Here is a 20,913-nt window from a genome sequence, read left to right as displayed (position 1 = left end):
AGCAGTCTAAGATTAGCAGTCCATCAGTTTCTCAGTCTCTTTGAATGAAAGCAAACCAAGTTTTAATTCAGTGTTCAACTTATCCTGCTTAGTCATCCTTGGTCAATTTTCAACAATTTTCTGCCTAGATGCAAGCTCAGATGCATTGCAAATTCTGTAATGGAAAATGTTAAAATAATGCAGTGCAGTGTTTACCTAGGGGGAATGCTTACTTTTTTCCTGTCCCTGGTCCCTGGTATTCCCTTCTTTACAAACATAGCTTACATTTTGATGAAACTTAGTCATTTATTTTTCTCCAGTGATGCAATCCAAACTCTGAACACACAGCTCTGCCTATAGGTATTAAAGAAAAACTTCAGATAAAAGCTCAGTTGCCATTAGATTTGTTGATTTTGGACATTATTTTCTTGGCAGTCTGGGGTTAATGGCTAAGACGGGGTCGGATACATGTTTAGGGATTTCAGCCAGGGCTAACGAGGAGTCTAAATTGTCTGGTGATGAGGAGAACCTCAAAGAAGCGAGAAGTTGTGTTGTATCCATCACAGGGGGTGCTGCCTGGAAAGTAGGGGTTACACTGGGGGTTGACTTTAAGCTATGTCTGAGGCTGTGTTGATTCTTTTCTGTTGTCATCGTATGGATGCTGCTTAGCTGAGAATCCAAAGACTTTGGTGTGAACTCTGGATCAGGCTTGATCGTGCTCTGTAAGGTTTAAAATTACATGTTGAATTTCAAGCAGCCAAACTGAGCCAAGTCCACCACCTTATGAAAGCAGATCATATCATGTGATCAGATGTAAGCTGTACATTTCTGAAAAGGAGGGTTATGGCTAGGGTCCATTCTGAAGTGATGAAGAGCATTCACTTCAAATGACCCTACAAAATGGTCATTTTTTCCCCCAAAAGGATCAGTCGGTGATAGGTGTACTTGTTTCTGAGATTCTGTGTTCTTTGTTACATGTCTGGACATTTTGGATTTTCTGGCTTTTCAATCTCTTGTACTTATTTAAGAACTGGTGAATGGGATTAGCCAGCTTTTTTGTTCCATGCCATTTTCTGGATTTTGTGTAATAAACAGTTATCATAGCTCTTGTATGTATTGAGCTGCAATCCCCTCTAAAAGTATTAGAACAGCAGCAATAGGATGAGTTCTAAACATAGATACTGGTCATCATTTACCATCCCCTCCAAAAGTATTGGAACATCAGGGCCAACTATTTAATTTTTTTGCTATCCAAGACATTTGGGTTTGAGATCAAAAGCTGAATATGAGACGGTGTATATAAGAATTTCTTGATATTTACATGTAGATGTATTCATCAACTTAGAACATGGCACCTTTTGTTTAAACCCACATATTTATCAAGTGGTCAATATTGGAATGTGACTGACAAGTGTTTCTTGATTAAGGAAGGTATTTCAATGCCAGTTTTCTCACAGCTTCTTTTTCTGTTGTCTGTTCTAATTTATATTATCTTATAACTCTTATAACGCTTCCCAACAGATCAGTGAGGCTGATATTTGTTTTTTTAGAGCTATAGAGGTTGTAAAAGGCCACACCATGTATAGATGTAGGTCATTGTCAATATAAACCATATCAACAGCCAAAAAGTGCTTTCTAGAGGAGGGTCTATGCTTTAATTACTATTCCAGTAAAATCACGTATTTAATTGCAACTGAAAATTTCCAAGATCTGCCATGTGTTTAACAGTTTCTAAATGAAACTGGTGAGAGTGTGGGCATCCGTTCAATCTTGATTGCTTGTACTTGTGATTGTGCAACAGAGAACACATAAATATAAAATATAAGGTACTCTATATATGAATTAATGTCTTTTTTAATCACTAAGCGGGGGGCCCTTCACAGTTCACGTTATGGACAGTGGAGCCTTTGAAATGAGTAGGACATAGTCTTGATCCCTTCTGAATGGACTGTAGAAAAACAAACTAATATTTCAAAACCTGTTAGGTTTTTTTTTAGCCAAGAGGATCTTTACCTGGATCATGGTAGTTCTGGTTTCCAATTGAATGGGGTACAGGTTGAAGAGCACTGGTCCACTACGTTCATACAGGAAGGATAGGTCTGCGCAGTGGCTATTAGGTGATACAGAGCTATATGCTGGGGGAACAGGCGTAATCTGTCTCTGTAGAAGCTGAAGAATCATGTTAATGTCTGCAGTCATTCTTGCCTCCAGTCTAGAAAATGAGATATGAAATTGATGCCTTTAGCCAAAATTTTATTCTACCAAGGCAGGTCCTAACATATCAGACACTGTTGATCACTAGTTTCACAATCTTCAATGGGATTCAAACTTGCAATCTCTAGCAATAGGGTGAAAACCTTCATGTTATTCCACTCAAGAACCTCAGGGTGTTAGACAAGGTGTTAGAATCAAATGATATTAAAACATAAAGAATCACTTATTTGCATCAGTGGTGTAATAGCAATAACAGCAGCAACAGGATCATGGAACTCTCAACAGGAACTCTGAACATATTGGTCCTACCAAAACAAATGCAAATGGCGCTTCATTTTGGAGCAGCTGAAGGATCCCAAACATTTACTGTCCTCTTCCAAAAGTATTGGAATGATATCATTTTGCATTTTCTCTCTTTTTTTTGTTTTGTATGTGTTTATGGTGACAAACCACAAAATTCTGATATCAAAACAATAGTAAATAATTTAATATTTGGTTGCATATATCTTTTTTCGAATAAGTTGCAATAGGATGCTTTCCAAGGCTTCTACTGCAACTTCTTGTGCTGGTGATTGACATGGCCACTATTAAATCTTCCCCTTTTTCTCTCATGAAGTCCTTTGTTGTGTTGGCAGTGTGAATTGTGTTATTGTCTTGCTGCATGAGGAAGTTCCTCCTAATTAAATAGGATGCATTTGTCTGAAACTTGGCAAACAGAATCTTTCTGAGCTGACCTCTGAAAACACTCTGCATGATTGAACATTGAGCTCATTCTAGATGCAATCATGCAAGCCCAAGCCATGATACTACTCCAGCTCATATGTTTTGGATCATGGGCAAATCCTTTCATATTTGTTTCTTTCATCTTATTTTTTTTTTGTATTTTTCATTTGGGTATTTATTCACAAATTCCAACCTGGCATCTTACTGCTGATGAATGGTTTGCATCTTGTGACAAGGCCTTTATATTGCTACTCTAGAGGTCTTCATTAAATGATGGATTGTGACACCTTCACCCCTGCCCTGTGGAGGCTATTGGTCATGTCATTGACTGTTGTTTTCCTTTGGCCTATTTGTTTGTTGTGTGGTTGTTACTATGCTAGTGGTTTCTTTCATTTCTGGACATTCCAAATTGTTGTACTTGCTCATGTAGTTTTTCCCTTTTTCTCAGCTTCAAAACAATTTGCTTTTCACCCAGCTTCTTTATGTTGGTTTATAATTTTTTTTTTTTAAATCCCAAATGCTCAAAACAAAAAGTAGACAGCTATTAGATATTCAATTGATCAGTATTTTTATTTGTGAACAAAAAGATTTAATATTGTTGTTTTGGTACATTTGGATGGGACTATATGTAATTTTCAAGGGCGAACAGTGAACAGTCTTTGAACATAAACACTGGAACTATAATGGTGAAGTCAAAGCGATAACATTTGTTATCTTTTGAATACATATGGACTGCACTGTAGGAATTATGAATTATACCTCAGTGCTTGCAAATAAATGGACCAGGAATAAAATCTTTAACTGACCTACCTGTTAAGCTGACTTTGCAGTAACTCAAGTCTTGATTCAAGCTCGCTGGGACACTCTTCATCAAATGGAGTTGGGTGACTTGAGGCTTGGATGGAAGAGGATCTGTAAGAACGTCCTGCAAACTGAGTGGGCCAGTGATCTGGCCAGTAATGGTACAATCCAGAAAGATGAACACCTACAGTAGCATAGACAGAAATGAGATTATTTGTACAACAAAGTGAACTGCCATAGTGTGGTTGAAGATTGGAGTAGATACCTTTGCCTGACCCAGTTTTGCTGTTGGGTGGAATCGCCCGTAATGCAGACGAAGGGTAATCCTGGGGGTTTCCTTCAGGGGTGTAGACCTGGCTGTGGGAAAGTGGTGGTTTGTTGATGTTCTCACTTGATTGTGTTATGGAGGAGTCACAGCTACACTGCTCATCCCAGTGAGGGCCAGCAAAGCAGTGATCACCCAGGCCGGTACATGTTTGAACTGAATAGGAATCATCTTGATCCATTCCATCTGTCCAGGACGTAAAAGGTATTTGTTTTAACTTAATTAATAAGCTGAACTAGGTATTCAGGTATGAACTATGTCTTCTTACCTGGCCTGTTGCGTCTCTCCAGTGAGTTTTTTTGACATCTTGGGTGATTAATATGATAATGGCAGCTATTATCTTCATTGTGTAGAGTGTGAAGGACCTGATCTACCTAATTAAAGAGAAAATTTATGTGGGCATAGAACCAAAGCTATGTACTGTATGTCTTACAAAGCGTAATGGTGTATACGTACTTCTCTGAGGTTGAAGGTGATCTCCAGATTTCTCCAGAAAGTTTCAGCAAAGTCTGGGTACATATCTAGTACCTCCAAGAGATCATCTCTTTGGATTTGATGGAGATCAGAATAGGTGAGTGTCCTCACATCAGCACTGGAGTGGCCAGGTTCTGTGTACAGGTAAATGGGCTCACCAAAGATATTGTTCTTGCCTGCACACAAGTGGATATGGAATGAATTTCAAACTGTCAAATAAAAATGAACATTTTTTTGTACTGTGGTGGAGACCTTAATGTTAATGTTCTGTACTGTCCTACTTCTACTGATATGGCTCCTCATAGCCTTAAAACCTGCTGCTCTATTCAGCTTATCCTGCTTGTGGATATCCAAAAAAATGTATTCTAAAGTCTCACCCTAGTTTCAGTCGATAATTTCACCTGAAAATGACAAACTTACATACCTAAGAATTGTTTTTGTATAGTCATAAAACCTCTCCTGTACTCATTACAGGACTATACCCATAATGAACATCCTAATGCACAAGCTTCTGAGGGCTAGGGACACAGCCTTTAGAGCCGGTGATACTGCAGGCCTAGCAACAGAAAGAGCCAGCTTGTCCAGTGGAATAATGGGAGCAAAACATCAAAACAGCAATAAAATATCTAGACATTTCATCAACACCAGAGTCTTTGGCAAGGAATCTAATCTTTAACAAACTATAAACCCCTACCACAGACCTGTGGTAGTGACATACCTCTACTTAACAGCCTCAACAAATTCTTTGGCCAATTTGAGACCCAAAACAACACACAGGCACAGAAGATCACACCTTTCCCACAAAAGCAGGCTGTATGTCTGACCCCAGTCAGCATGGAAAAGATCCTCCTGGAGGATCAACCTATGTAAGGCAGCCGTACCAGACAACATAAATGGTTGGGTTCTAATGGATTGTGCTAAAGAACTCAAAGATGTAATATCTGACATCTTTAACATCTTGCTGAGTCAAACAGTCGTCCCCAAGTGTTTCAAGGCCACCACAATAATTCCAGCCCCAAAGAAGCAGAATCCATCAAGCCACAACAACTACCATTGCACCGACCCCCATCATTATGAAGTGCTTGGAGTGACTGGTCATTCAGCACATAAAAATCATTCTTCCTCCTGCCCTAAACCCGTTCCTGTCTGCATTCAGAACCAACAGGTCCATGGAGGATGCCATCTCAGCCACTCTCCACACTCCACACAGCTCTTACTTTACTTTTACTTCGCTACAATCGGCGGCGTTCCTCCATTACTCAAATGGTAATAAATATGAGATTTAATAAATAATAATTAGTTTATATGACAAGTCTCGCGAGACGTTGGAGAGGCTGCTTCGCAAGAGTATGCTGCGCATCTCCCGCTGAAGTTTAGCGCGCCTTTAGTTGGAAGATGATGGCTGAAGCAGAGGAAGACGTTTGCGATTTATCAAAGGCAGATCACCCGTGGCCTCAAATTAATTCTATATTTTCACTCCAAGATGTAAAAAATAATAGCTTTATAATGCGATGCATTCTGTGTGCACCAAAACAGACAGACATTGCAGCTTACAAGAATTCCAGCTCCAACCTAAAAAAACACGTAACGGTAAGTGTCAAAATCATGCCTATTTAATGCTAATTTGGTAACTATGGGCATTTTGACCTTAACGTAATACTACATTTCACACACTGTCTGAATGTTTTCCCTCATATACGCTCTCGTGCAATCCTGTGAACCCTACAAACAACACGTTCATGAACAAACGTTCATTATAAGCGTCTGCATTTTCATATCCATGTTCCACAAAATAAATTTAATTGCATGCTGTAAGACGTTTTGTGTACTTATGTACTTACTTATAAAATGTAACAAATGTAAGAATAAAGTAAATGAATCTTAAAAGAAAGAGCATGTTAGCCCAGCACATCATTCATTTACATCATTAAACCATTAATCACATCATAAACACACAAACACACACACACACACACACACACACACACACACTTCAACCAGTGTTTTATATTAGCAGAATAAAGACACTTTTAAGGGAGGTGTGTGAAAGCTCTCCAAGTAGTTTGAAAATCAGGGTTTTTGCTTCATATCAATCAGATGAGAAGTAACTAGTAACTAACTACTTGAGTAGTTTTTTCATTGGATACTTTTTTACTCTTACTCAAGTAACTATTAAGATTGTTACTTTTACTCTTACTTGAGTAAATATTTCCATAAGTACTTGTACTTTTACTTGAGTACAGATTTTGGATACTCTACCCACCTCTGCCTGGGACTCCAATCCCTTCTCTGTAACTGGGTACTAGACTTCTTATCAGAGACCACAAAATGTACGGGTCAGCAGAAAAACATCTAAGATCGCCACACTAAGCACAGGGGTGCCACAAGGCTGCGTGCTCAGCCTGCTTCTCTACACCCTGTGGATTGTGTACACAGTCACAGTACCGACAACATCGTCAAGTTTGCAGGTGACACGACTGGGCCTCATCAACAACAACAATGAGGCCAATAACAGGAGCGAATTGAGCCGTCTTGTCCAGTGGTGTAATGACAACAATCTCTTCCTCAACATGTGGAAGACCAAAGAAATTTTAATCACCTTCAGAAGAGGACCTCCACAGCACCCCCCACTAACGATCAATAGTGCGGCAGTGGAGAGGGTGAGCAGCACCATGTACCTATTGGTGCATATCTCTGAGAACCTCTTCTGGATGACAAACACCACACTGATGGCCGAAAGCTCATTATGCCTCTACTTCCTCCGCAAACTGAGGAAAGCATGAGTCCCAACTCCCATCATGTGCTCCTTCTACTGGGGCACCATTGAGAGCTTCACTGTTAACTTCACTGAGAGCTTAACTTCACTTCACTGCATCACTGTGTGGTATGGAGGCTGCACTGCCACCTCTCAAAAGAGTGAAGTGCATAGTAAATGCAGCCAGCAAGATCATCGGTGTCTCTCTGCCCTCCCTTATGGACATTTTCCACACCTGCGTCACTAGCAGCGCCATCAGCATCTGATAACTGCTGATACTATTATACAAATTTTCTATTTTGCATTTACAATGTAAACACCTAATAAGAGAGAAGAGAAACAGTATGTTGATTCCTCTGTGTGTTTGCACATATGGTGGAACTGACAATAACCTTTCAAAACACTTGGTACTGTTTGTCTTTACTCTTATACACATGCATGCATTAATGATTTAAAATCCTTGGTGTAACCCAGAGGAGGATAGGTTCCTTGGTGTCTTTCCTTGCTGCTTTCAGCTCTGGCTCACTCAGTACTAAGAATTTAGATTTAGGTTTCTATAAAACTTTTATATAATATATATAACTCTTATATAATATATATAACTCTTAAATAATTTTAAAAGTGATTTACATCTAAATATGAATTGTAGAGAACATTGCATGTTCTTATTTACTAATCTCTACAATTTTTCTCCACAAACTCCAATTAGAAACAAAGAGGGAAACTACATGGATCAGTTTGCTCACCCAGTATAGCAAGCACAACATCACTGCAGGACACCTGAATTGAGCCATGTGAGATAAAGTACAAGGTATGGAGAATATCGCCATGATGGTAGAGAGTGTCCCCTGGTGGGGAGTGGGTGGTTTTTAAACGCATGGCAAGGGCTCTTAGGCAGGCTTTACTGGCTCCTTTGAAGGCCTTGCAGTTTTCTAGCAGGTTGCGGTTCAAGTGCAGACAAATATCAGCCTGTAGGCATTCAGGAAAACCTTTCAAAACCTACAAGAATGCCAAGATCAAAAGAATGTTTCATTCAAAATTAACAAGAAAGACATTCATCAATTATATTGCTTGTCTCAGATTGTTTGAGCACATGGTGTTGAGTTGCATGTGTTTCTTACTGCAATCATATCAATGCCATTGGTATAGGACCAAGCATGCTGGAAATACTCCTCAAGCCTCTGCCTTAGGCCTGGTGGTATATGATGGAAACGGATGAACTCTTTTACCCTCAGCAACTGCGTGTGGTACCGTGTGGTTCCAGAATAAAGCCGCTGTATAATTGCTGAGACATTTCCAAATATGCTGGCATACATGAGCGCTGGAAGAAAACAGAACATAATTTTATGTTTTGTATTTTGTATTTAATTTTGTATTTTTGGAAACTGATGATGTTAGAAAATTGTCAGACTAGCTTTCTAAGAAGAAGTACGGTGGATGAAAACATCAGAATTTATGCCACAATTTCAGGAAACTAGGCTATCAGACTATAGGTATAATCCCTTTTCAGCAAGAATGTACCTTCCATGCTACATTCTTTGTATGCTACAGGATATAGTGTACCTTGGTGTAAATATAAGCGAAATAGTATGAAATAGACTGTAGCTTTCAAGGCACAAACTCTTTTTACTTGGCAGTTTTTCTTAATTTTACACATCCCTTGTAACCTCCTGTATCCTGCCCAGGATCTACTATGTAGTCCTTTTAAATTTGGACATTTAGGATGGCAGTTGGGTCTGATAAAATAACAGGAGATGTTAAGAGGTTAATGCTTGTAAAATGACTTACAGCCAATAAGCATAACACAGATGGAGAAGATCTTTTCAGAGTTGGTATTTGGTGAAACATTCCCAAAACCCACACTGGTCAAGCTGCTGAAGGTGAAATACAGGGCAGTAACATACATATCCTTTATAGAAGGTCCTGAGGTGGCATCACTTTCATTGTAATACTTCCCCAGTTGATCAGCAAGGTTATCCAACCAGCCTGTTTTCATGTAGGGCCTCTCCACATGGCCAATAGCATACCAGATGCATGCCAGCCAATGAGCAATAAGCACAAATGTGCACATGAGCAAGACTAGGACTGCAGCTCCGTACTCTGAGTACCGATCTAACTTCCGAGCCACACGGACCAATCGGAGCAGTCGTGCAGTTTTCAGGAGACCAATCAGGGTGGTTGTTGTCTGAAGTTAAACAATAGTAAGGTAAGATGGAAAGGAGAGTTCAGGGTATATACATGTATATCAGTTAGTATTTTCAGACACATTGGCAAATGCCCTTAAACATATTTTCTTATTTAGTTTGACAATTGTGTATTTATTCTTATTGTATATGCAACATGTATGTAGCATCAAATTGTTTTTTCCTTCATTTATATTCAGTAACCAAAGTTAACAAAATTTCCAAAGCTAACAAAATTCAAGCAGTACAGGACACACTATTGATACCTCACTTTTTTGTAAAACTCATGGACCAAATAATATTTGCAAATTTGGAATGACTGTCAGCCAAGTCCATATCCTTCCAAACCAAAAAAGGATTCTATATATTTTCTCACCTCATCTGACCCGGATTTAAAGATGAGGAGGTCCAAAGGAAGGGCAGCCACCATGTCAATAAGAAACCAGCCTTTGATGTAATGGATGGCAATGAGTTTTGGATGTGTTACCACCTCATCATTATGATTGACATATGTGGTGCGAAAGCTAATCACAATGTCTACCATGAACAGAACATCCACAATGGCATCCACAATGCTGAGTGGGTTGCAGGCGTAACTGCAGATGTGCCGCCGTTTCTCTGCCAGCTCGTTCAGGAGGAATGCCGCTGAATAGGGGGTGAAGATTGCAGTGTAGAGCACCAGCAGCAGGATGACCCAATCCCATGCTGCTTTCAAGGGACTGTAGTGCAGCATGATCCACTTATGGATGTCTGGAGTCTGTAGCTGATTTTCAGGGGAAACACTGGTGCCCAGAGACAGTGTCTGTATAAAGAAGGGCATTTTCATAGAGTTTTTATCTTAGCATGAGTGCAAACTTACAGTACAACAGGCATCAAGAGCAAATGATGGGAAAACAATGCAAACAAACAAAGTCTTCAAACAAAGGTTTAAGACCTACTTCTTCAACCTTTGTTTGAAGACTTTGTTTGTTTGCAGTCAACTGTTCAGCCAGCCAGCCATTGGCCAATTTGTTCTACTACCTGGCAGAACAGCAAAGTCTTTGCATCAGTGTATTTAATGTAATCTAGACAGCTGAATAAAGTCAGTAAAAAAAGCTGAGCATTAAGGTCTGTTGCAACAGTCAGCTAGAACAGCAGGCAGACCAGTCAGTAGAAAGTTGGTGTCCAGTTTCAAGTACCTGAGTGATCTCCATGGATAAAAATTGTTACTGTAAAGGAGAAATCTGTATGACAGTGTATGGTTAGCAATGGGAACTAAGAAGTATAGTTACTTGTCCACTTTGGGATCCAAATATGCATTTGTTGCCAGATGGTGTGATCTAATAGTTCACAAGATGAACATCACAAGATCCGGACATGGGGATGTATTATCCATGATGTACAGAGGGAGAAGAGAAGATGACCCAGCACTGAGCCTTGTGGGACACCATTGGAGAGGCTTGTGAGAGACATTGTCAAAAGCTATTTTGTCTTTTTACAGACTGAATAAAAAATGACTGGACTGGATAAAAATTATCTCCCACAGAAGGCATGAATACAAGTTTCAGAGGCTGCAAATTGCATGCTGCTGGTGTGGAGTTTAGCTGCCATTATTGATTGATTTGATTGCAGTCCCTCTCTGTGAGGATATCTCTGCCCTAATGATCTTTCCGTTCTCTCACACCAAATAGGCATCAATTGATTCCTTCATTAACATCTAGTGCAATATTACATACATGAACTTTTGAACCAAATTAGGGATGTAAACAAAAATCTGAATAAATTTTACTGAATACATTAATTAGGATTGTACAGATAACATGCACATACAGGCGTCAGGTTTATTTAACGCCTGTATGTGTATGTTATCTGTACAATTCTAATTAATTAGGCCAACAGCAATTTAAATTCAGCTACTAGTTTGTTTATTTTTTGGGAATTAGAACAAGCAAAATTCTATAGAAAATATTACAGGCTGTTTTTTCAGTCAGACTTTTAGGGTTGAATTTTTAATTTTAAAGGCCACACCCACATTGAGTTTAAATATGAATTACATATACAGATATGAATATTAGCATTGAGTATTTGAGAACAGGTGTCTCTCTTTGATCTACTTCTGTGACCTACTCTGATATTCCTTCACCTTGGGGATGGTGATGAGCTCAGTGTTTGGGGGTGAACTCCTGGAGATAGAACGCCCGGGATGGCTAAAGCTGAGGGAGAAAGCTGGAAAGCGGTTGGCAACTCCGCACTTCATCTGGTCAGGGTTAGCAGGAGAGCTCAGAACACCAAACCTGCATAGTCACATTAATAAAGGAAATGGACAGGAGACAACAAGATGACAAGTGGCTTGGTGAACAAATTTGAAAATTGTAACATATGAGAAATTGGAAAATATCTAATTCTTTATTAAAATTCTTTAAAAAAAACAAGCTTTGTTGCTTAAACAAGCGGAATCCATTTCATTTTTTATATTTATAGACTACTAGACAAGTGTGAGATAAAATTCAATACTATATCTTCAGAAATCACTTTATCTGTACCTGTGTTTCTAAAAATTTAGGTTATAACAATATCACTTTCATGCTAAATGATCAAAACACATTGTTCTGAGATATTTTGACCATAGTGGAATGTTTTTACAATTTTACTTACTTTTTATGTTAAATTTATTTTTCTAGATGTTTGTTTGTGAGCTAACTTATACAGAGTGACTGTGGTTTGTTAATTTAGAAAAAAATTAAATCAGTAGCTAAATGGTGACTAAATAGAAATTTCTGTTATAATTTACCAGCTTTAGTGGAGGACATTTTGACTATGATTTGATATGACTATGATATTTGATGATATTTTAAGTCACTCTTTTACAAAGTCACTCTATTTTAAAAGCTATTTATATTAACGGAACTTAATGAAGTAATTCAGATATTTTCAGAAGGATTAAAATATTTCAAAACTTGCTGTTCACAATATACATACCATCTGTATTTATGGAAAGGTCCTGTGCTTTATTAGGGTTGGGTAATGTGATGTATTATTGATCTTGTGTTAAATTATAAACTTTTCTGTTATCATGAGGTATTTTTAATACTTATTCCTACCAAATTTTGGAAACAGCTGATTTAACGCTAATATTTTCTTCAATTCTGAAACTTTTACATGTAAATTTATCTACAGAATTTAATTTTCCCCATTTTTTCAGAGTTTACTTTCTAGAAATAAAGCATCATTAATTTTTTTTAAAAAATATTTTATATTTTGAAATACGCCTGATATACTGTGTTCCACATGTCCTAAACCAGCTGGCACTCTAACCTTCTCTGAATTCTGTGTCTTACATAAAAATTAGGGAGCATTTTGTTTACCTTAATATTAAACATTTTTTACATTTAATTTTTAATATATTGTTAGGCTTTGTGTCAGTTATTTTATTCATTTTTTATTATTTATCTTTTTTGTCTGTTTTTACTTCACACTTTTATATATAAAGAAAGATCAAGAAATTTTCTAGTGACCCCTCCATCATTGGATTTAATGACAGAACCAGGACCAACGGTCTTGCTCTTACCTCAATAGTGTGTCTTTCTTCAGTTTGTCTTCATTTCAAGATTATAATGAGCCATTTGTCCTTTTTAGTCTTCTTGTGCCTGACTGTCAGCACTGTGGTTCTCTCCAAACTGAGAACTGATCAATCACTCAGCACAGCAGCATGAGCTTGTTAACAAATCAAACCGCCTCCATCCTTTAACATATCACACATAACAACAACAACAAAAACAACAGGAAAGATCTAAACTGACAAACAGGGCTAATAAACTACAGCATAGACGAAAAGCTTTAATACTTGCACCTGAACTAATCAACGTTCACTGCAGCTCCAGAGTGCTTATTGTGGCACAGTATTGACCGAGTGGCCGGATGTAGGTCTGCATTTAGAGCAGTGGATGACCTTTAGTTTTCACGGCACATAGACAGGCCTGCTTTCATTACAACAGAATGAAGAAACACTGTCAGGAGTGTGGCATTGGTAATGCTAAAGATAACAGGTGTCTCTAGAGAGATTTTTGATCAGTGATATGTGCAGCATAGGGAAATCGTATAAACCAGACTACAGAGAGAGTAATTTTAAGAAAGACGGACAATGATGGACAAAACAAATTCAGAACAAGGAGGTATAAGCCAGTAATATCAATTAAATAAATTCACTCAAACTGTTAAAAGGCCATGCCTCTTACCTTACTGATTTTTTTTAACCAAATGTCTGATCATTTCAGCACTATAAGAAATACAAGTTTTTTAATCATTAATATATCTTTATTTTTAACAGAATGATTTAATTTGCACAAATTCCTATACATTTTTTATAAGATCACTAATATGTAGTCTTTTCCTTTGCTCATCAATGTTTAGTCAATCACATGAAACATTCAGTGCCCTAGTTCCTTCCTGCTTTACTCCAATGCTTGAATGTTGTCCCATACTCTAACCACTTCTGGGTATTCACTGAGAGCCTCGATCAGGTTGGCGCTGGAGTCTAGCTGGTCCTGTGTTAGAGGAGCAGGAGTGTTGGAGATGTACTCCATCCCCACTGACAGAGTGTGAACCCCGAGAGTTTCCAGTGCTGTTCGTACCGCTTTTGTCGAGTTCATATCACAGATGAACTGAGGAGGAAATGGAAACAGGTTATGGGAGGTTTTATTTCCTTTTAAATGACTGAAAATTCTATCCATATTTAAGACATCCAAAATTTAAAAAATAAATAGAAAAAATAAAATTTCACAATTTCAGAGCAGACATTTGACTCCTGGATTAAACTAAAGTCTTGTTGCATCATTCGCACTTATGTTACAGTACATAAACGGTGTGGATTAGATGATTGGTCTCTTACAGAGCTTTTACATGTATGTCTATAAAACTTGACTTGAGCCCACCTGATACAAATTCAACTGATATAAATGATACACTGTGTGTACAAGATCCCACAGTTCACAATGGTGTCAGCCCAATAACCAAGTCATGAAATCCAAGGGACCTTTTGAAGATTCTATGATCAAACTGTGTTGAGAAACCAAATCTGGGTGAGGGTACAACACTGTTTTCTGGAACTCCCAGGACACTTTCCTCAATCTCAGTGACCAGAGAAGTAACCAAGAATCCATTGGTTACTCAAAAAGAGATTGAGTCATCCTCTGCAGTGATGGAAGAACCTGTTGGTAGCCTAGTGGTTAAGTGGACTGCCAATTAAAAGGTTGTGAATTTGAATCCCAGGTCCACCAAGCTGCCACTGCTAGGGCCCTGAGCAAGGCACAAGTCGCTCTAGATAAGGGCATCTACCAAATGCCATGAACGTAAATGGAACGTCAACCATCCAGGAAATCCTCCATCAATCAAGCTTTAAAAAAATGGACATTTTTGAGCTTGAATGTCTAGTAAAAAAAAAAAATAGTAACTAGTCATCTCATTTTGTTCAAACCTGAGAGTATCTAAAGGACGTATAGTAGAAACAACCTGCCAAGAAGACCTTAAATCTGTAACTGCCACCAAAAAAGCTTATACAAACTTCTGAACAAAGGCTGGAAATATATGTGTATATATATTTAAATAAATTTCACTTAATAATAACCTAAAATGTGTCTCTGTGTTTATTGTAACCTGTAAAATTGGCTTCTCCTCCTCATCCTCGGCTTCGTGGACATCTTCAGCCCCTGACTCTATGGCCAGGTCCAGAGCTTTCTCAGTAGAAACTTGGTCTCGGGTCGCCACAATGACGCCTTTTCTGTCAAAATGATGCCGGGCGCTTTCGCACATCGCCCCCCTGTGGACAAGCAGAGATTTCGCTAGACATACATTTCCCCAGCGTATCAAGCAGGTCACCATTCACTCCACACTGACCCGTTTTTTATTAGGATGTGTTTGATGGCCTGGTGAGAACGCGTGTTGTTGTCTGTCAGAACCTCGATGAGCAGCATGGAACCTCCTGGACCTCGTGCCTCGTATAGGTACTGAGAACCAGCCTTGGACTTTTCCTACAGGAGACAAAGAAAAAAATGGGCTAAGCAACTCCATGATGGACATTTAAATTCTTATCATTAGATACTTTAAAGACTGCCTTTAAGTGTTTGTAGCTTCTATAATATTATGGATATTACTTTACAAAACTCCATAGGTCATGCTGTTACCGGTAATTATGTGGCTTCATCACACCTCATTTGAACTTAATTAAATTAAAATATTCTCTTACCGCTCCTTTAATAGCAGCATCAATGGTGGCTTTGGGGAGATTTTTATTCCTGCACTGCTCTATAAGCTGAGCCAAAGCGATGTTATACTCTGGGTTTGGTCCTCCTTCTAAACCCCCAACACACAGAGACATACATACACACTTTGTTATACATTGTTATACATATACAGTGGATATCAAAATTAGAGAACAATTTATGAACACTTGATTTTTTCAGGAATAATCATTGTAATAATCATTGCTCAACAACACAAAAGGCACTTCAACAAAAAAATATATTTTGAGAAAACACAATGATCAAAATTAGAGAACAGCAATGACTGTAGCACAAAGAAAGATTACTAGTAGGAAGTATACAGGCCCTTGCTTTGAATGACTTTAGCACACTTGTGGCCACAGGACCACTAGCCTCTCACACTGCTCTGGTGTGATTTTGGTTAACTTTCCACCAGTCTCTTCCACAGAAATTTTCTATTGGGATTAGATCAGGACTCTGGACTGGCCATTTCATTATTTCAATGTTTTCAGCTTCAAGGAATTGCTTTACCTGTTTTGCTGTGTGACAGAGGCATTGTTGTGCATGAAAATTGCTGGCTGATTGGGTGATGAATGCAGGGAAGGAACTGCATGTTGTCAAAGAAGGGTCTGATAAATATTTGCATTCACTGCCATGGAGATGAATAAGAGGCCCAACTCCTGCTGTGGAAAACATTTCCCAAACACAATATTTCTATCGGACCCAAATAAATGAAACTTGCTATCATCACTAAAGTGAACTAATGACAGGTTTGGTCATTGCAGTGTGGGCTTTCAGTCCATGTTCTCTTAAACGTCGAGTCACTGTATGATGAGACAGATCCTTACTCTTTTCAGTGCTGAACTGGCAAGCAATCCCAGCTGCAGTGTTGAACCAATGACTAGGCTTCTTGGGGGAATTGAATGATCTTGTGACATTGTAAAGATGCAATATTCTAGAAATCACAGATTTAGAACGATCAACTTTTCTTGCTATGGCTGAAAGTGTCATCCCTTTTGACCTTCATCTGGACAACCTGCTGCCGGAGGGTTTCAGTGACTTTAGAACTTCTCACCATCTTGCAAAGTCAGTGGCAACTGGCTGCCAGTTAAAAAGGGTTTGTCAGATAATTAAAAATTAGCACCAGGTTCCAGATTAACACCAAAAACTTTGAGGCTTCTGAAAGTGTTACTTTTCAAATTCGCATTGAAGTTTTTGATTCTGTGCTTCGGAATACATGTAAATCATGAAACATACTTAAAAAATCTGCTCTTCTACTCCTGTTTAGATAATTTTAAATAGGACTAAGCAGTAGGCTGTTGTAGGCTGTTTTCTAATTTAGATCTCAATAATAGTACTAAAACTACTACTAATTATTATGTCATTATTATTATTATCATCATCAACAACAACAATACTACTACTATTATTAATAATAATATTGTTGTTATTATTAGTAATATTGTGATTATTATTGTTATTATTATTATTATTATTATTACTGTTAGTATTCTTCTTATTGTTGTTGTTGTTATTATTATTATTGTTAATATTGTTAATATTGTTATTAGTGTTAGTATTATTATTATTGTTGTTATTCTTGTTGTTATTATTATTGTTTATTATTAATTGTTTTTGTTATTATTATTATAGTTATTATTATTCTTATTGTTGTTAATATTATTATTATTATTATTATTATTATTAATATTATAGTATTATTTTACCTCTTACTGCCACCCGGATCAACATGGCGTATTTGGCGATCATCCGGGCTCGAGCTGCATCTTTCGGGATCTTAATATCTTTCACTTTGGACCATTTGTTGTGTCCCGCGCGCAGAACCGAACACACGTGCACGGTCCTGACGCAGATCGGGAGCGCGCTGAGCCGCAGACCCGTCAGTTTATGAGCGCAGCCGGACAGAAAAGGACGTAACACCGCACCGGCTGCCATTGCCCTTGAGTTCAGAAACGAAAACAAGGTACGGGGATTGATAAATAAACTGTAGCTATTTAAACATAGACAGCTGCATTAAAACGCTGTAGCTTAGTACGTGATAAGTGAAGCTGTTTTGAATAAATTTATCTTTAATCAGTTTGGGACGTATCCATCGCATGTGAATTAAAGTTAGCTTGTACACATCAAATACTGTTTCTCTTGAAATAAAATATCAAATTGCGTAATTTACTTATGAAATAATCGCGCTACATTTCCCGAAAATATACAACCACACGGATATTACGAAGCATCGTCCCACCCGAGCCCTCTCGACGGCGACACCCTACGTCATTTCCGACTCGTCTATGTTTGTCAAAATACAGCCCCGCCTCCTTAAAATGACTTTTGCCACCGTTAATGAAATAATTCACTCAGTCCCCATTAACTTAATGTAAAATAATGAAATTCTGATGTTTTATAATAAATGGTCAAACCTTTACACGCCCATTTAAGTACAATGATAAGTCTTTTAAAATGTATTTTTCTCATTTTATGAAATGTTTGTGACGTTGGCTTGTCCCACACACTGCTAAGTTAACTTCAATGACTGTAAAAAGTGAATAAATTACATAATTAAATACTTTTTTTTTAAAATGTCATTGTTAGCATTTATATTCTATATTATTATTATTTTTTTTTATGTATAATAATATGAAATTGCCGTCCACCTTTTCATTATGGGGTAATGTATACTGACTTATGTACAGTGCAGGTTAAAACATCTGCTGCAAAACACACCAATTACCTACACTTAAATATCCTAATTTTTTATCATATTGCACTTATAGTCGGATGTTGTCAAGCATAACATGTCCATGTGAAATGTTAGTTAAATTTAAAAAAAAAAAACTTTACATAAATTAAAAATCTATATTTTAAACACTACATAATCAGCTTCAGCAGTAAATTACTTTGCTAACTGAAGTTGTGTTCATTAAATGCTAACTTTATCCAAAAATGTCCATCCTGTCACTAAGCCTTTCATTACAGGGTCAACGTGGTACTTGAAAAGGAGGACATCTGTTTAGTTTTTGTCATATTCTGATAAAGTTTTCACATATTACAGCAGTTATTATTTATAGAAACGAATCTTGAATCAAAACCTGAGGTTATTCAATTAAAAGTTATAGTCCAAAATCCAGTTCATGTTTGTTCATGATTGTTTTTTTGTTTTATCTCAATAAGTATATTATATTATATATATATATATATATATATATATATATATATATATATATATATATATATATATAAGTATAATATATAAGTATATTATACTATGAAAATCCATCAATCCATTAATTTGACACCTGTACAGATGAAGTACAGAGACATTTTATGTCTGTGTAAAAAGGAGGTGTTTTAGACTGTTCTTGCTTTAAGCCTTACGAGGTGACTCTAGATGATCACTCTCAGGAGGTCACTCTCCTGCTTCATATGATCATAGAAGACCAGAAGTGATAGAGTTGAAGCAGATTGGAGAGTGGTGCATTGTGAATTACAAGTGTTTATGCCATAATGGCACAAAGTTCTTCTAGACAGGTCCCCTTGAGGAAATCAGTTGGTAACATGATTGACAGATACTTTGCCTAATGCCAAAACCACTAGCTCTGAACATGCACTCTTTACAGATTGATCTGCCTCTTTGGAAGTATGTGGACGGTCAATTACAGTAATGTAGAAAATTAATTCCTGAAGTCATTCTTTATATTGCCTTAGGTTTTCTTGTTGTTCCTGTTGTTTCTCTGATGTTCCTGTTCTCTTCTAGTTCACCTATTAAAAGCTTTGTCCACTTTGTCATCTTGTTTCCCACCCTCATCTTCATAAAGCTGTCATCTTCATCAGTTATGAGAATAAACAAATTAATTCAACAATTAAGCAAAAAATCGTCTCTTTTTTCGTGTATATATAAATATTCATGTATCAAATATCATTTTTGTTTATTTTAAAAATGATAGTGCAACTGTTTATAGGGAAACAAATATTTTGATAATGTATTTATTCTACTTTAAATTTGTCCATGACAGAGCTTGACCAACATGCATTTCTAACAGCATAAAATCTCCTTAATACAACAAATATGAAGGATTTCATTTTGGAAATTGTGAAGTCTCAAAGGCATTTTATGGTGAATTTGCCCCATTTAAGTTGACATTCGGTGAATCTGTTGTTGTTTAGAATAACAGAGGACGGATATTCATTTACATTACATTTAGGGCATTTAGCAGACACCTTTATATCCAGAAATTATTTTATTTCAATTTATACAACTGAGCAATTGAGGGTTAAAGGCCTTGCTCAGGGGCCCAGCAGTGGCAGCTTGGTGGACCTGGGATTCGAACTCATGACCTTCCAATGAGTAGTCCAACGCCTCAAACACTATGCTACCACATCCCTACCACATACCATCAATTTCACACATATGAATATTAGTCATTTTCATTATTAACACTTTTGGTCCTGTTAGGTGTTTTCCCACATTTCACGTTTATGATTGAGGTGGGATTGTAACAGTTTATGAAATACTATCTCCAACTACTGGGCTGCTGTGATCATGTAAACGTATCTTAATAGGATTTTTTTTTTTTGGCAAAGAGCACACACTGCTTCTTCTTCATCTTATACAGTATGATGCTTATATATCTATATATCATATCATATATCATATCATATCATATCATATATCATATCATATCATATCATATCATATCATATCATATCATATCATATCATATCTATCTATCTATCTATCTATCTATCTATCTATCTATCTATCTATCTATCTATGTCTTATATATAGAGTTGCATTACCATTAATCATATTTTAACAGTTAATGTAGATTTCTCTTAATTAGCTGACCTGGTGATAAATTATGAATACCTGAAGAAACAAAACAAGATAATTTCTGTGCAATTAAAATGGTCTGTAGTGTTGGCATAAAATGATTAAAAAAATTAGAATAGTTAAGAGGGAGAAACAAAAACAAAAGAAAGACACATAAAGAATCATAGACAAAGACAAACAAAAATTGAGAAATAGAAAAATAAACACAAAAAGAAAGAAAGAAAGAGAGACACATTAGAGAGATAGAAAAGAGATAGTAAGAAGGAGAGAAAGAAAGATGAGACACAAAAAGAGATAGATGAGAGAGACATTAGCACAGATAAAGGTAAAAGGCTGAGAAACAAAAATAGAAAAAGAGAGTAGCAAAGACATGAGAG

General features: G+C 37.1%; 2 protein-coding genes across 3 annotated transcripts; both read right to left on the bottom strand.

The window, feature by feature from the left end:
* Positions 1 to 213: 213 nt before the first annotated feature.
* kcnh6b (potassium voltage-gated channel, subfamily H (eag-related), member 6b) lies at positions 214 to 10,274 on the bottom strand. Its single transcript, XM_060888113.1, has 10 exons — positions 9,831 to 10,274; positions 9,060 to 9,456; positions 8,393 to 8,592; positions 8,018 to 8,270; positions 4,499 to 4,692; positions 4,311 to 4,416; positions 3,950 to 4,228; positions 3,727 to 3,901; positions 1,993 to 2,191; positions 214 to 699 (listed from the first exon to the last, which is right to left on the bottom strand). Exons 1-10 carry the CDS (start codon positions 10,272 to 10,274, stop codon positions 400 to 402), a joined length of 2,547 nt encoding a protein of 848 aa, XP_060744096.1. The 3' UTR covers positions 214 to 399.
* Positions 10,275 to 13,768: 3,494 nt separating this feature from the next.
* On the bottom strand, positions 13,769 to 17,994 carry LOC132841287 (translational activator of cytochrome c oxidase 1). Of its 2 annotated transcripts, none has more exons than XM_060863582.1 (6): positions 17,882 to 17,994; positions 17,418 to 17,650; positions 15,675 to 15,781; positions 15,326 to 15,459; positions 15,086 to 15,248; positions 13,769 to 14,094 (listed from the first exon to the last, which is right to left on the bottom strand). In XM_060863582.1, exons 2-6 carry the CDS (start codon positions 17,644 to 17,646, stop codon positions 13,885 to 13,887), a joined length of 843 nt encoding a protein of 280 aa, XP_060719565.1. In that variant the 5' UTR covers positions 17,647 to 17,650; positions 17,882 to 17,994; the 3' UTR covers positions 13,769 to 13,884. The 2 variants fall into 2 exon arrangements, with proteins under 2 accessions (XP_060719565.1, XP_060719573.1); XM_060863590.1 differs by having other exon boundaries at positions 17,886 to 17,982.
* Positions 17,995 to 20,913: the final 2,919 nt, after the last annotated feature.

This window comes from Tachysurus vachellii, chromosome 2 (genome assembly GCF_030014155.1).
Source record: "Tachysurus vachellii isolate PV-2020 chromosome 2, HZAU_Pvac_v1, whole genome shotgun sequence".
NCBI lineage: Eukaryota > Metazoa > Chordata > Actinopteri > Siluriformes > Bagridae > Tachysurus > Tachysurus vachellii.
Note: the sequence above shows the minus strand (reverse complement) of the source record. Positions and strands in the feature narration are given on the sequence as shown.